General features: G+C 41.6%; 2 protein-coding genes across 2 annotated transcripts; one reads left to right on the top strand and one right to left on the bottom strand.

Annotated features, from left to right (window-relative positions):
• Window positions 1-5728: 5728 nt before the first annotated feature.
• Window positions 5729-6223, bottom strand: LOC112171289 (inositol 3-kinase). The gene has a single exon (XM_024308492.1). It carries the CDS (start codon window positions 6221-6223, stop codon window positions 5729-5731), a length of 495 nt encoding a protein of 164 aa, XP_024164260.1.
• A 1723-nt stretch (window positions 6224-7946) lies between these two features.
• On the top strand, window positions 7947-11346 carry LOC112173500 (F-box protein At2g32560). Its single transcript, XM_024311136.2, has 5 exons — window positions 7947-9242; window positions 9420-9499; window positions 9646-9818; window positions 10043-10117; window positions 10893-11346. The coding sequence occupies exons 1-5, from the start codon at window positions 8550-8552 to the stop codon at window positions 11078-11080; spliced, it is 1209 nt and encodes a 402-aa protein (XP_024166904.1). The 5' UTR covers window positions 7947-8549; the 3' UTR covers window positions 11081-11346.
• The last annotated feature ends 2662 nt before the right edge of the window (window positions 11347-14008 follow it).

The following is a 14008-nucleotide window of genomic DNA, read 5'->3' on the forward strand; positions in this document are numbered from 1 at the left end:
ATGTTTGCTACCTCTACTATTTGCTCATATTCTTCAAAGAGAGCTTTAGTAGATCTTTTACCCTTTTCCGGGCATTCATTGGCATAGTGCCCTTCAGCTTTACATAACCAACATCTGCAAGCTTTCTTGCTTGGTTGCTTATGCTGATGAGTATTCTTCTTTTTCTTGAAGAATTTCTTCTTAGGATCTTCATCCTGCTGCTTCTTGACAAGACCCGCCCCGAATTCCACCCTGGAATCCGAAGTGGCCCTGCGGGACCCACCTTTAAAGGAGATTTACCAAAAATTTCGGCATAACCTCCCTTAAAAATGGATAACCCATAATCCTGCGGAAAACCAATAATTCACTTCTAATAATCCAACCATAACTCCTGGAGCCACCCTGCTCCCAAATTCATCCAAACCCATCTCAAAGTTAAAAACATTAAACATAATCTCCAAAGGGTATAAGTCACTACAATCACCAAAGTTAGGTCATAGACCCCAAATATAATACATATAATCTCAAGGTTATCAGAGCAGTCTAGAATCAAAAGAATAACGATACACATAGTAGGTTAGCAAGTAACCTACGAGGGATAGGTGACAGCGGTGGTGCTAAGCCTCAACTCCTAAAGCCGAACAGCTACACTGCGAACTGGGCATTTGAAACCGAAGGGCCCAGGGAAAAGTATATAAAAACGTTAGCGTGAGTGGACAAAAATAAATAATTGAAAGAAAAAGGGTTTTATACTTTTCCACATTTATCTCAATAAAACTCCTGATGCATGCAATAATTAAGAAAATACCGACTAGCCCCGCTAGTCAAGAACAACAACAAAAGAACATGGGGAAAATGGGTTCACCATACGGGAATGGAGCCCCTCAGGCTCAACCTACCCTCGACTGCCACTCACACATAGATTGTGCGAGGAGGAGAACTAATAACCTCAACTTCCATTCACACAGAGATTGTGTGAGGAGGAGAATAACACCTCGACTACCACCCACGTGAGGAGGAGAAAGCTACCTCACTGCCACTCACAAACACAAAGTAAGTGAGGAGGAGACCTATTCACATTACCCGCGTATGGTGAGGAAGAAGATCGTCCAAAGCCAGTAAATCTGTATAATTTCCCCACTTATCTCACGAAATAAGAATCCAAGTGTATAAAGACGTGACCCCGCACGCCAAGATCATCTCAAGTTCCAATATAAGTAGGGTATAAAGAAGTATAAAGTTTTGCTTCCTCGAATTCTTATTTCGTAAATCTCTTAAAAAGCTCCAAGAGCTGAATATAAATATAAAATCAATAGTATAAATTTCCGAATCCGCATAAAACAAAATCCTCAAATCGAGCATAACGAATCTTAATTCAAAAGTTCAAACCAATAAAACATTCAATAATCCAAACCAAAATAAAATGCTCGATAAATAGTTGTTAAATCAATAACTTAAAACTTGCGGAATTTAATTTGCATGCATCAATTAAAATCAAAGGTCCACTCACGATATACGGCTAACGTGGTATCCAAGCGTAAGGATCCTCGTCGAGCGATAGGTCGGTATCACGTCCTGTACACAATTATAATCCGTAAACAACAAATTGCTAAATATTTACGATAATCAATAATTAAATCTCAAAACCCAAAACCTCAACTTCTCCAATCCTCTTCCACACCCAATCAAACTTCACCATTAATATCCATCCGTCGATTGATGTATTCCATATCGGAACAAGGGAAATCCGAAGGTCGGATTCCCACAATTCAACAACCGAAACTCCCAAACTTCGGAAATTCACAAAAATTCCAAACTCCTCCAAAATTCACCAAACTTCTCCAAAATTCACCAAACTTCACATACAAGCTCTATGATAATTATAGAATTTAACTAGCCAGAAATCGAAATTAAAAAGCTACCCTAGCCGCCGTTACAGCAGCCCACAGTGGCGGCGCCGCCGCCACTGCCACCAACTCCAATGGACACCAAAATTTGACAGTAGCACCTTCTCAACACACTGATTCAACTTCTCAACTACAACATTCCCAAATAACAATTAAAAACGGCCGAAATCGATCAATGAACAAAAACCCAGAAATCCTCAAGAACCCTAGAATTTCAATTCGTCGATTTGGCATCTACACAACAAATCGTGATACAAGGCCATAGGGGAAATGATCAGTGATGAAAACCGAACCTTCGACGGCGAGATGGGGACCGGAGGTGGCCGGAATCGCCGGATATCGGCAAAAACTTCAAACTGCAGCCGGGGGGAATTTGGCTTCGATCCGAGCTTTTCCGGTCAAATCGTCGAAAACCAAGGTTACTAGGGTGATGGGAGGGAGGAGGCGCTCCTCTGATGACCGGTTGCACGCCGGTTGGTGGCCGGAAAGCGGTAAATCGAAGGGAGAAAGAAAAAGGGCCGAACGGAGAAGAGAGAGGTCGGGGGAGAGGAGAGAGAAAGAGGAAGGGGTGGGTTTCCGGAAATGGAAACCTACCACGGTAATTTTCTATTTTTATCAAAATTTTACCATGAACAGTAACTTCCTTATTTCGCTCATAACTTTCGCATACGAACTCCGATTTTTACGCACTACATATGCACGCGCTCGGTTTAACGTCCCCAACAACTTTCATGAAGGAAATTTTCTCAAATTTTGGCCCGAACAAAAAGTCGACTTTTAGGGCCACTAAACGTACTGAAACGATAGTAAAAGTGAAAATAAAAGTCGTTTACCGTCCAAATGACTAGTAAACGGGTAATTGAGATACGGGACGTTACACTTCTTGTAATTGGAACTTCTCTTGAATTTCCAATCTCTCTTCTGATTACTCTTTTTGAATTTTTTAGAGTAATATTTTTCTTTTTTCTTCTTTATGTGGAATTTGGATTCATGACATCCCCAATTCGTGGGCATATCTAGTATTCCATAACAGAAATTTTCAACTCCTTTGAGTTTCTTCTTGGCCATCTTAGCTCTAAGATTGGCTTTGTATTGCTCCTTTAGTAATTGCCGGATTCTGTCAGCAACTCCTCCAACTAAAAATCTTTCAATTGGCTTCTCATCTCTCACAGCTGTTCTCCATGGCTCAGGGAGCTTTCTGTGCAACAGATTAAGTAGATCAGTATTCTCTAGTTCACCAATTGTACAGTAATATTCCTGAAATTCATTCAGGTATTCTTCGAAGTATCTCATGTCGCAGATCTTGAGCGCATAGATATTCGACTTTGCCGTTGCTTTGGCTTTCTCACTCAGATTTGAGAGATCTCCACAGAACTGATCGTACAGGGGTACTGCAAAATCATACGGAGACTTTGAATTCTTGATCTCTTCAAGCCAGTCTTTTCCTCTGGCAGTTTCTTTGAAGGATAGGTAGTACTTTTTTGCCACTCCGGTAAGAGTAGTTTCATAGTACACCTGCAAATCTGGTGCTTCAAATTTGCCAAGGGTAAGTGCTGAAGCCATCATCAGGCTGTCTACCCATTGGTCAATGGTTTTTCTTTTGTCTAGACTCTTGTCTAGATTTAACCAGATGTCGTAGTTCGTGATAGGAACTCTTGGCAGATTGTCCTCTGGGACAAATCTTTGGGAATTTCTTTCCCCTTTTTTACCCGTGGGGGCTTTCTGTAATGGGAGTTTTACTTTCCCTTTTTCTCTGCTAATGAAAGTTCTGGAGCTCTCTCCATCTTCCATTTCAAGATCTTGGTACTGAAAGACTTTTCTCGTCTTTCTGATTTTGAATTCTTTCATTTCTTCGATTAGTTTTTCTAATCGTTCAGGATTTTCACAATTCTCAGCTTCTTCATAAAGATCATAGAGCCTCTCAGCTCTGAGCATGTGGACTGGTATGTTCAGATCAGCTTCCAGATCTTCTTCTGATATTGGCTCTTCAATGGTGGATCTTGTACCACTGACACTAGCTTCTCTAGTGCTGTAGCTTCTTCTCAGAAGGTTGTTGTTTATCCTGAGATTCTCAGGACCGACATCACTTTTTCTGTGGTTGTCGAAGTTGAGGCTGATTTCTCCAGTTCTTCTACTCTCGTAGATTTTTGCTTTTGCACTTTCTGCTGGTAGCTTCGGACCTGATAATTTCCATTCAATAGGAAAAATTACTTCATTCCAAGCAACCTTGTGAATCTGTTGTGAATGGTTCTTCTGGCTGGTGAGGAATCCAGTAGTGAGACCAGGGATGTTGGAGATCCGTGTCTTCGGCTCTATTGTGGTGCTCATCAGTTTATAGTATATTCTGTATACTATCGCCAATTCTTGCATATCATTCTTCATTGATATGCCATCTGTCTTGACTCTCAGTCGGAGACAGTGGGCTGCATCCTTCAGGCTGGTTGAGAAGTTGGGGAAGCAGTTGAAATATGCCACTTGATTGCACAGTGATGCTTCAAGGGTTCCCAACAAACTAGCTTGGAAGTCTGTCAGTCTGTTATCTTGCAGGACGCATAGGACTGAACAGTTGATGCCTTCTCTTGCCAAAAGCTTTATGCCGACTTGGACTGCTCCAATATGCATAAATTGATACTTCTTTGCTTGTGCTCTGGCAACTTCAGCTGGAGTGATTAACAAAAGATCTGTTTCTCCTGCTGTTGAGGGGGTTGTGAATTCAAGTACTTTGAAATGATGGCTGTCCATCAGGTCAAATGTTCCCCTTTTGTAGATCTGTTTGAAATCTAGCTTTGGAATTGAGGCGTTTTTTACCTCATGCTCGATTTCATTATATTCAAATTCTTCAGAATTCAGGAGTTGTACTCCTTTCTTTTTTCCAAAGATGCTTAACATCTTCATTTCTCTTTTCTCTGGGTTTTCATACCGGATACTAGTCTGACTAGTAGATGGTTCCAGAAAAATCATGTTCGGAACACGATTTGAGTCTGGTTTCTCTAATGGTTTGAACCCATTAGCCTTCTTTTTTACTGTAGGCACTTTCTTGTCCTTCAGTATTTTTTCCAGCGTTTTTTGCTGTTCATTGATTTTTCTACTGACACTCGTCAGCTTTTCTTCTTCCGTTTTTGGAAGTTCCTTGATATAATCCAGTTTGTTTTCCAATCTTTCCAATTAGTGGATTATAGCAGGTAGTTTTTCTAGATGATTTTGACATCTAGATACTTCTAGTAACAGCTTCTGATATTTCTCATCAGAAGATTTCAGTAGAGAATTTATTTTCTCTAATAACAATTCTGACATTGTCCCCATTAAGGAGGGGTTCTCCTTGAGCTATTTTACAAGCTCTGATACCATTGATGTGCGGATCTAACCAATGCTCAAATAATCAAGAGGTTTTTATTCCTCTTCCAGAACATATAGGAGATTATCAATCTCTTCTTCTATTTTATAGATTCTAGTTTGAAGTCTATAAATAATTCCCCAATAATTGGGAGATTCTCTGTCGAGACTATCTCGATAAGCTTTCAGTTTTCTCAATTTTTCTCTCTCTTTATGCAGTTCTTTGCTAGTAGTTTTGCAAATAGCAATCAATTCAAGTCTGTCTACGATCGAAATTATGAATAGTAATGGGGGGTGAAATTTGCACCCCCAAAATTACAAACCACACCCATCTTTCATTTTTTAAATAATATTTCATGTCTCTATCTTTATACTTCCTAAAACACCCTCTTCTGGGTCTTTTCTTCTCTCTTTCTCCCCTCCCCAGCTCTTCAGCCCACCACCAAGGTCGTCTCTCTCTTTTCTGGGCAAGAGGTGAAAGAACCCACTCTCTTTCAAACCCACAAGCTTCACAGCCCCATCAACCCCATCAAAAACCCGAAACAGAGCTTGAATGTCCACAAACACAGTGCCGCAAATCTCCACCAGTTCTCAACCGTCTCCACCATAATCTTGCCGCCGACCCCAATTGCCATTCCTAACTCAAACCTGGATTCGGGCAGATCTGAGGGGCAAATCGGGTCGCAGTCCACCCGCTTTAAAACCCGATCCTGCTGGCCTTCCCCCTCGATTCCAGAATCAAAATGCGCGTGGGACAGAGTCGTCCTGCAATCGGATACCACAATCGGGTCGCGGTGGACCGAGTAAGCAAAATCTGACCTGACTTTCGATACCAGATTGTAGCTCACCGAAACGTCGTCAAACATGTTGGAGATGAAAGAAGCGGCCCCGCCGAGCATCTCGGCCAAAACGACGCAGTCGCGGATGAGAACATCGTGGCAGTAGTTTCCGGCAATCAGGCACCGGTGAGGGGAGGAAATGGGCTGGGTTCGGTTTCTCCCCATAAGGAGTGGATTGGGATTCGTGATCCGTCAGTGTGTGTTAAGATCATGGGTGGGAGACAATAAAAAGGGCGCTAGGGTTAGAGAGGCGTCATGAAAGAGAGAACTATATAGAGAGGAAGAGAGAATGGAAGAAGACAAAGTTGGGGATTTCCACAGAGAGAGAGAAATCGCTGGCCAGAAGAGAGAGAGAGAGAGAGATCGCTGGCCCGGGCCAGGGGAGCACCGCCGAGGGCTAAGCGACGGTGACGGCGCCGTAGAAGAGGTACCCAACTTGGATAATTTTGGTTGTAGAGAACAGTGTGTGAGAGAGAGAGTCCTGATCGGGAAGAAGAGAGAGAGAGAGAGAGGACCTTGGGGGTGGTCTGAAGAGAGAGGGGAGGGGAGAAAGAGGGAAGAAAAGACCCAAACGAGGGTGTTTTAGGAAGTATAAAGATAGAGACATGAAATATTATTTAAAAAATGAAAGATGGGTGTGGTTTGTAATTTTGGGGGTGCAAATTTCACCCCCCATAGTAATTTGTACTGTTTACCTTTTGAATTTAGAGGATGACTGTCAACTTCATATATATTTAAATAAAACTCTGATGGGCTCACCACGTTTCTTAAAACCTTTAGATAAACAATGACATTGATAAAAACTGTATGAAAAAGACAGATGCATATGCAGACTCTGACGACAGCAAAGAAAATTGCTAGAGCAAGGAATAAAGGGTACTAATGGTAGGGATTTTGAAAAGATAGGTAGGTAGGAAAGAAAATGAGAAAATGTTGTGTAAGGGGGAACAAAAATAATACACTGGGGTGTATGAGAAGTATTTTTCCGGATTTAGAGTGTATGAGCATTAACCCTTGATTTTTCTTCATTCTTTGGCAGTGTCATGTTTTTGGTTAACTGCCAATCTGGAGGTATGACAGATTTTGTTTTCTAATTTTTAAATCTGGGTATAGAAATGATTAATTGAGGTAAGTTCTGGTCCATAGACGATAATATTTAAGATCATATTTGATACTCGAGTAGAAAATTGAAAACGCCCCTGTGAAATTTAATTATTCCAACAACAAATGAAATGTGGTCCAAGTGTTACTGTTCAAGGGCCTTACTGTTCAAGTGTTACTGTACAAGTGTTAGAACAATCAATGACTCAAAGAGCGACATTGAAAGCATCATTAGATGAAAGAAAACAAACAATGCCATGCCATGTGTGTCTTTTTCTGATGAATGGAATTTTCACATAAAACATCACGTCGTCTGTACCTTTCATTTCATTGTGAAAGGCACGTATCCTATTCCAATGTGTTTTTCTTTGTTTTAAGCTCCCTCTCATTTTTGGCGTGTTCAGCAATTAAGATTATGGTCTGGAGGAGTTGGAGTTTGGTGGGAGTTTGGCCCGTAATCGGTTGGGGGGCACATATTTACTTCTTCATCTTGTGACACACATTTGGGATTACAACACTAGAAGTTGACACCCACCAACCACATTGCCCTACATCACAATATTAGAGGACAACCCACTTTCGGTTCGTACATCATCAATTGTAGTTGCCCCGTTTTATGGGTAACTTTTAATAAAAGTATTATGGGTAAGCTAATCAAACTTGGGTTATCCACCTAATCTATGATGTATTACCACCCATTAGGCCATCTTCTTTGTTATAATTTTCAAGAATCTTGTCTGCTAGATTTTAATTGTTGGGTTCAATGCATCGATACATAAGGAGAGTAGTCACAACCCAATCTATCTCTTCAATTGATCTATCGATACATTTATATACTGTACACACGAATAATTTTCAATTGGAATAGCCTCTGAAAAAAGCTAAAACAGACAGCTGCCCTTCCCCTGTCCGTACACTTTTGTCTTTAATAGGTTCTGGTGTGGTGGGTTTTCACTGTTTGTGGATGCCCTTGGCTTTGCATTTAAGGGGAAGGTGAAGGGTGAAGGGTGAAGGGTGAAGGTGAAGGAGGTGGACTGGTGGTGGTGGTAATAGCAACTGCTATTAAAACAAAACTTGGGGGGAGGAGCAGAGCAATCAAAGCTTGTCGGTTGCAGTGTTTACAAATACAGATATACAGATATAGATGTGTCAAGGATCATCCATCTATCTCTGCCTTGGTTAATTGAGGCCCATTTGGCTTAACTATCTAGCTTCCCAACTTCCAATTCCATTGGTTCATGTTTCTCTGTCAGATTCATGAAAAACAGAGAACAGTAACCATTTCGTATCTTATTCTTTCCATTTATATATTTAACCCTTCTCCTCCTCTTTCCTAATCAGTCAAATTCTCATTTGGTGCCAAGAGTAGTTCACCTTTCCACTCAATCCAATGCTCTATCTCCTAATATCTTGTGTCTCCTTCATCCTTGTTTCCAAGTCCTTCACCAACAAGCAACCATGGCAGCAGGGTAAGCTCAAGTTGTTTTCAATTGGGCCATCAAATTTCCTAGTGTCCTGGTTCCAGAATAGTAGGCTTTATACAGGTTTATTCCAACCCATTACCGTCCAAGTTAAACAAATGATGGCCGAGTCTTCTAGTTCAAGATTAGTTGTGGAGAATGTGGATCAGGAACAACAAGCTGGCCATGCTTCTTTATTGGATTTGCCTGATTTGACATTGGAGTGCATTCTTGAAAGGCTTTCCCCATCTGGGTTATGCAATATGGCTGGAGTTTGTACTTCTATGAGGGATAGGTGTACAAGTGACCATTTTTGGAAGAAGCATATGAAGCAGAAATGGGGTAAACTGATTCGGGCTGCTGCTTATAGAGAATGGGAATTGCAGCATATGGCTATAGCAAGAAGAAGAAACAGCGAGTCTGATCAAACCAAGAAGAAAAGTGTACTTGACTCCCTTTCTGGGTTTTTACCTTTTTGTTCATGGGTGATCAGACCAAAATCACAAAGTTTCAGGGTGAAGAGTACTGGTGTTACTACTTTGCCCGTTGATTCCATCATGTCCTTGTATCTTTCTCTTGAAAGAGGGGACTTCTGGTTCCCAGCTCAGGTCTATAACCGGGAGGTATTGTAGCTTCTTCTCATTTTTACTCTGCTATTTAATCCTGCATTTTGCTGCTAGCTAATCATACTGTTGGTTTTGACTGTGTTATTAATTTGCATTCAACTTCAATTTGCTGTTACAGTAGTACCCCAAAAATTGAATAGAAACTTATATCATGTATTATTGTATTTCCTGCAGAACGGTAATGTAGGCTTTATGCTGTCTTGTTATGATGCACAACTGAGCTATGATTCGGGAACAGACACATTTCAAGCAAGGTATAACAACAGTGGTGACCTAGCCTTAGTTGGTTTTGTGAATTTTCTTCTAGTCTTGGAAATCTTACAGGCAAAGTTGTTGTTTAAGACTTAAGACTGGACATAGATATGTATATGCTTGAAATCAAACGGACTCTGAATTGCAGGTATTCACCTTATGGGAGGAGGACAAATGAGGAACTTATACCATGGGATAGACTAAGAGCTGCTCCAGTTGATACTCCCTCACATATGCTTCATGTCTCTGATTGTTTACATGACTTAAAACCTGGTGATCATATCGAAATCCAATGGAGAAGAAGCAAGGAATTCCCTTATGGTATATTTCCAAATCCCATCTTCACTGAAAACATCAGATCAAGTAGTAGCATGGGGGTCAATTATTTGTTAAATATTTTCATTCTTCTGCAACTCTTTTTAAGTGCTTCATGCTTAATGGGTGTTAAATGTTTGTCCACCAGGCAATTAATCTATATATGTTTATATTGAGGTTTCAATATTTGCATACAACTAGAGCTAAAATTGACATTTAATGTATTATAGGTTGGTGGTATGGTGTCATTGGCCACTTCGACCTGTGCGATGGGAATGAGAATCACTGCCATTGTCATTGCAATGGTGAGAAATTCTATTCTGTTTCTGCAATTCTCCTGATTTTTTTTTTTTCAATTCTGTTTTCTGGGAACAACATACCTTTTTCAGTCGATAAGTAATGTACAAGCTCTGATTTGAAACAACAATCAAATAAGTAGGTTCAGTGCCATTACCGTCTACATAAATCTATTCGTATTTAGGAACAGTTTGGTTTGATGGAGTTGTGAGTCAACATGAGTTTTCCTTTCACATGTCTAGCACTAGTTTGGACATACACTTCCAAAAGCTCCACTTTTCTCAAAATTTTAGCAATAGCAAAAGAATAAGTGAATAATATATAGCTTTTCACTACGGATTCATGCATTGCCTTGTTTATCCGACTCATGATATGCTGCACTAATATTTTTCAACTACTTTGAAATCCATTTCCACATAAAAATAGCAAATTGGCTTTCATAGACAAGTGTGCAGTTATTACTTTGTATGTTTTTGTGTTTATGCCTCCCTAGAGAATCACCTGCAATTTCATTTCTATTTGGAAGCAAGATGCATATATGGCTGTGTTCATGAATGGCTGTATTTAATATGTATGGTATTGGTGCTTTCATTTGAATTAGATCTCCTTACAACCAGAATTGTGCTTTGCTAAATTCATTCTTGACATATCAGGACAGCTACATGTTGCTTCTACTTTCCAGTTTTTTTATAAGTATCTATATCCCTTTAGCTAGTGAAGGGAGTGGTTTGCATTATATTGTTTTGCTTATAAGCAGCATCTCATAAGAACTACTGCTGACAGATATAGTAGTACTGGAGTTCAGTCAATATACCCCTGGCTCGCGATGGAGACAAATGATGATAAACCGAAAAGATCACCGAGAAGAAGGAAACGAGGCAGATGGTTTCTATGGAGGAATTAGAAAGCTTTACAATGCAGAGGAAATTGCAAAATGGAAGCTCCTATGGCCTAATCAAGTCCTGGAATAACTATTTCCACTCTCATTCATGATTGATTCCTAAATAAATATTGAGAATGCTTTTGTTTTCACTATTGAATTGTGATCGTAAAGCTTATAGTCAGGGACATTGGATCAATTTGGAAATTGTTGGGGTAGCTTAAACTTTTGTAAATCAACGTCCAATGAAATAGTCATTTTTAGAGGAACAAGCTAATACCCTGATGAATTTGTTCACAGGTAGAGAAAATTGCCAATTGTAAATACAGGCAAGTTTAGTTTTTTTTCCTTCTCTTTTCTTATGTGTTTTTATATTTCTTTTTATGGAAATAATCTCATTAAGAAAGGATGTTGATATTAACACACCTAAAATCTCTATTCATGTTCAAGGAAAACCTAATTTGTGTTTAGCCCAAACTTTAAGTTATTTGACCTAGTGGTAATAGGGTTCAATTAGAAGGATCTAGATTCCTAATCAATGTACGATTACTTTCCTTGTATGATTGAGATTCTATGCATTGTAATCCTCTATATAAAGAGGCCCCTATTATCAATGAGAATACATAGCGATTATCTCTCAATTTCTGATTCCCTAAAACACGTTATCAGCACGAAACTCTAACCCTGAAAACCTAATTTCGTAGCCCTCAAATTCCAACATCCACCGCCCCACATAATGAAGCCCTAGCCTCAAGGAACCTAGAACCGGAGGCGGAACCACCGGAACCGGCCGGAAAGCCCCTGAACCGGCCGTCGGAAAAATCAGACCGGCCCCTGCCCCCTGCAGGCACCTGCTGAGTCCTGTCAAGGTCCCTACACGCCCCTGCCGAGATCTGCCGAGTGCTGCCGAGCCTCTGTCGACAGCCCTGCAAGCATCTGCCGAGAGCCTTGCACGCTTCCTGCCGAGAAGCCCAGCGCGCACCCGCCGACACCTGCCGAGACGTGTGCCTGCCCCTGCCGACAGCCCCGCACACACCTGCCGAGCCCCCGCGCACACCTGCCGAGCATCTGTCGACATCTGCTGATAGATCCCCTGCACGCCATCGACAGCTGCCGACAGCCCCTGCCTAGCACCTGCAGGAGCCGCGCAGCAGCCTTGCAACAGCCCTGCAGCAGCTCCGCACAAGCCCTGCAAGGCTCTGCCACCTCCGCCTGCAGCCACCACCAGCTCAGCTCCGGCCACCGGCGACCACTGTCCAACCACCACTTTTCCGGCCATTTAAAGTAACTTTTTCCGGTCAAAATTTCCGGCCAATTTTCAAGGTAAACTTTTCTAAAAGTTCCCGTTTTTGAAGTTTTTTTTTTCATTCTTTTCTTCTTTTCTCAGGGACTGCAACCTCCCTTCTTCTACCCCCCTTTCTTCTTCATAGGGGACACCAAAAGCCGAACTGTGGGGGTTCGTGCTCATTCCAAGCTTAGAGCTTGTAGAGTCCACCAAACTGAGAGTTTGTTGAGAAGAATACGATCGACCACAAACATCATTGTTTTGATCTAATGACCACAAACATCATTGTTTTGATCTAATCCAACCCCTCTTGGAATTGAATTTCTTGGAAGCGACTAAGCTCGGAAATTTCTAATTTCTTGGAAGCGACTACGCTCAGAGATTTTCATTGCTTTCGTGGTAGCTTATTTTGCTCCGAAACTAACCTTACTTCCTTGTTATTTTTCAGGATGAGTAACCTGAACAAGTTGAGCTTCGCTCCACTACAGACAACAGGCGCAGAATACCACAAGTGGGTCCATGATATGCGCCAGCATCTTAAGGCTGATGGGATCCTGAGTAGTATCCAAGAGCCAAGTCAGGACGTGCTTACTCCTCAACAAGCTATTGCTTTTGAAGCAAATAGAGCTACGAGAGAGGCTAATGAAGCAAAAGCCATCATTCTCATGACAAGGCACATGAATGACGCGCTCTAAAATGAGTACCTCAATGAGGAAGACCCAAGAAAACTATGGGTAGAACTCGAGCAGCGTTTTGGCAACGTCCGTGATTCCCTACTTCCAGACTTAGAAGTGAGATGACATAGCCTCCGCTTCTGTGATTTCAAGTCTGTACTTGACTACAATTTAGAAGCACTTCGTATCAAGTCTTCGATGGAATTCTGTGGACAGAAAATCACTGATACGATGTTGATCGAGAAAACTCTTTCCACCTTCCCCGTCACTGCATTGATGGTAGCCAAAAACTATCGGATTGATGTCAATGCTAGACTCATCACAAGATTTCATGAACTTATTGGAGCCATGAACGTAGCTGAAAAGCACGACAACATACTTGTGAAGAACTATAACTCTAGACCCGTGGGAGAAAAGCCAATTCCGGAGTCTAATTATAGTCGCGCCCCTAAAGGAGGGCGCAAGGAGCGAAACCTTGAGGAAAGGGATTATTCTGGACGTTCTGGTCCATATTCTCCCCCAAAGAGGAAGGAAATCGCCAAGATAGGCGTGCACGGAACCGTAGAGGTAAACGTGTGAAGAGAGAGAGAGGCCAAGCCTCTGGCTATGGTGGTGACGCCACCAAATGGAATAGCCATCCCCAAAGCGCTCCTAAAGAGCCTCGATCAAGGGAACCTGACCACTATGATGCTTGTTTTCGGTGTGGAGCATCTGGACATTGGGCTAAAGTATGTAATGCACCCCAGAATGTTGCTAACGCGTACAAGACGTATCGTGAAGCAAGGGAAGCAAATTACATGGAGCAAGAAGATCAAGATGACGATCTCGCTCTAAGGGTTGAAGACTTCAAAGGCGACGTTGAGGGTTCCAGGTATTGGAAATTATGTTGCGAGCTGGATTCTTGGATAGAACGGTGCTGATGCTGGTGCTACTTTGAATCTGCGGTGTGCTTCTGACACTATGTGTCATTGCCGATCTTTTTGTCATGGTCGCAGGGATAGAGAAACGCCACAACGAGCACTCGAAACCCCCCACAAAATTCGGGATGGTGGATGTAGCC

Source organism: Rosa chinensis, chromosome 6 (genome assembly GCF_002994745.2).
Source record: "Rosa chinensis cultivar Old Blush chromosome 6, RchiOBHm-V2, whole genome shotgun sequence".
Lineage (NCBI taxonomy): Eukaryota > Viridiplantae > Streptophyta > Magnoliopsida > Rosales > Rosaceae > Rosa > Rosa chinensis.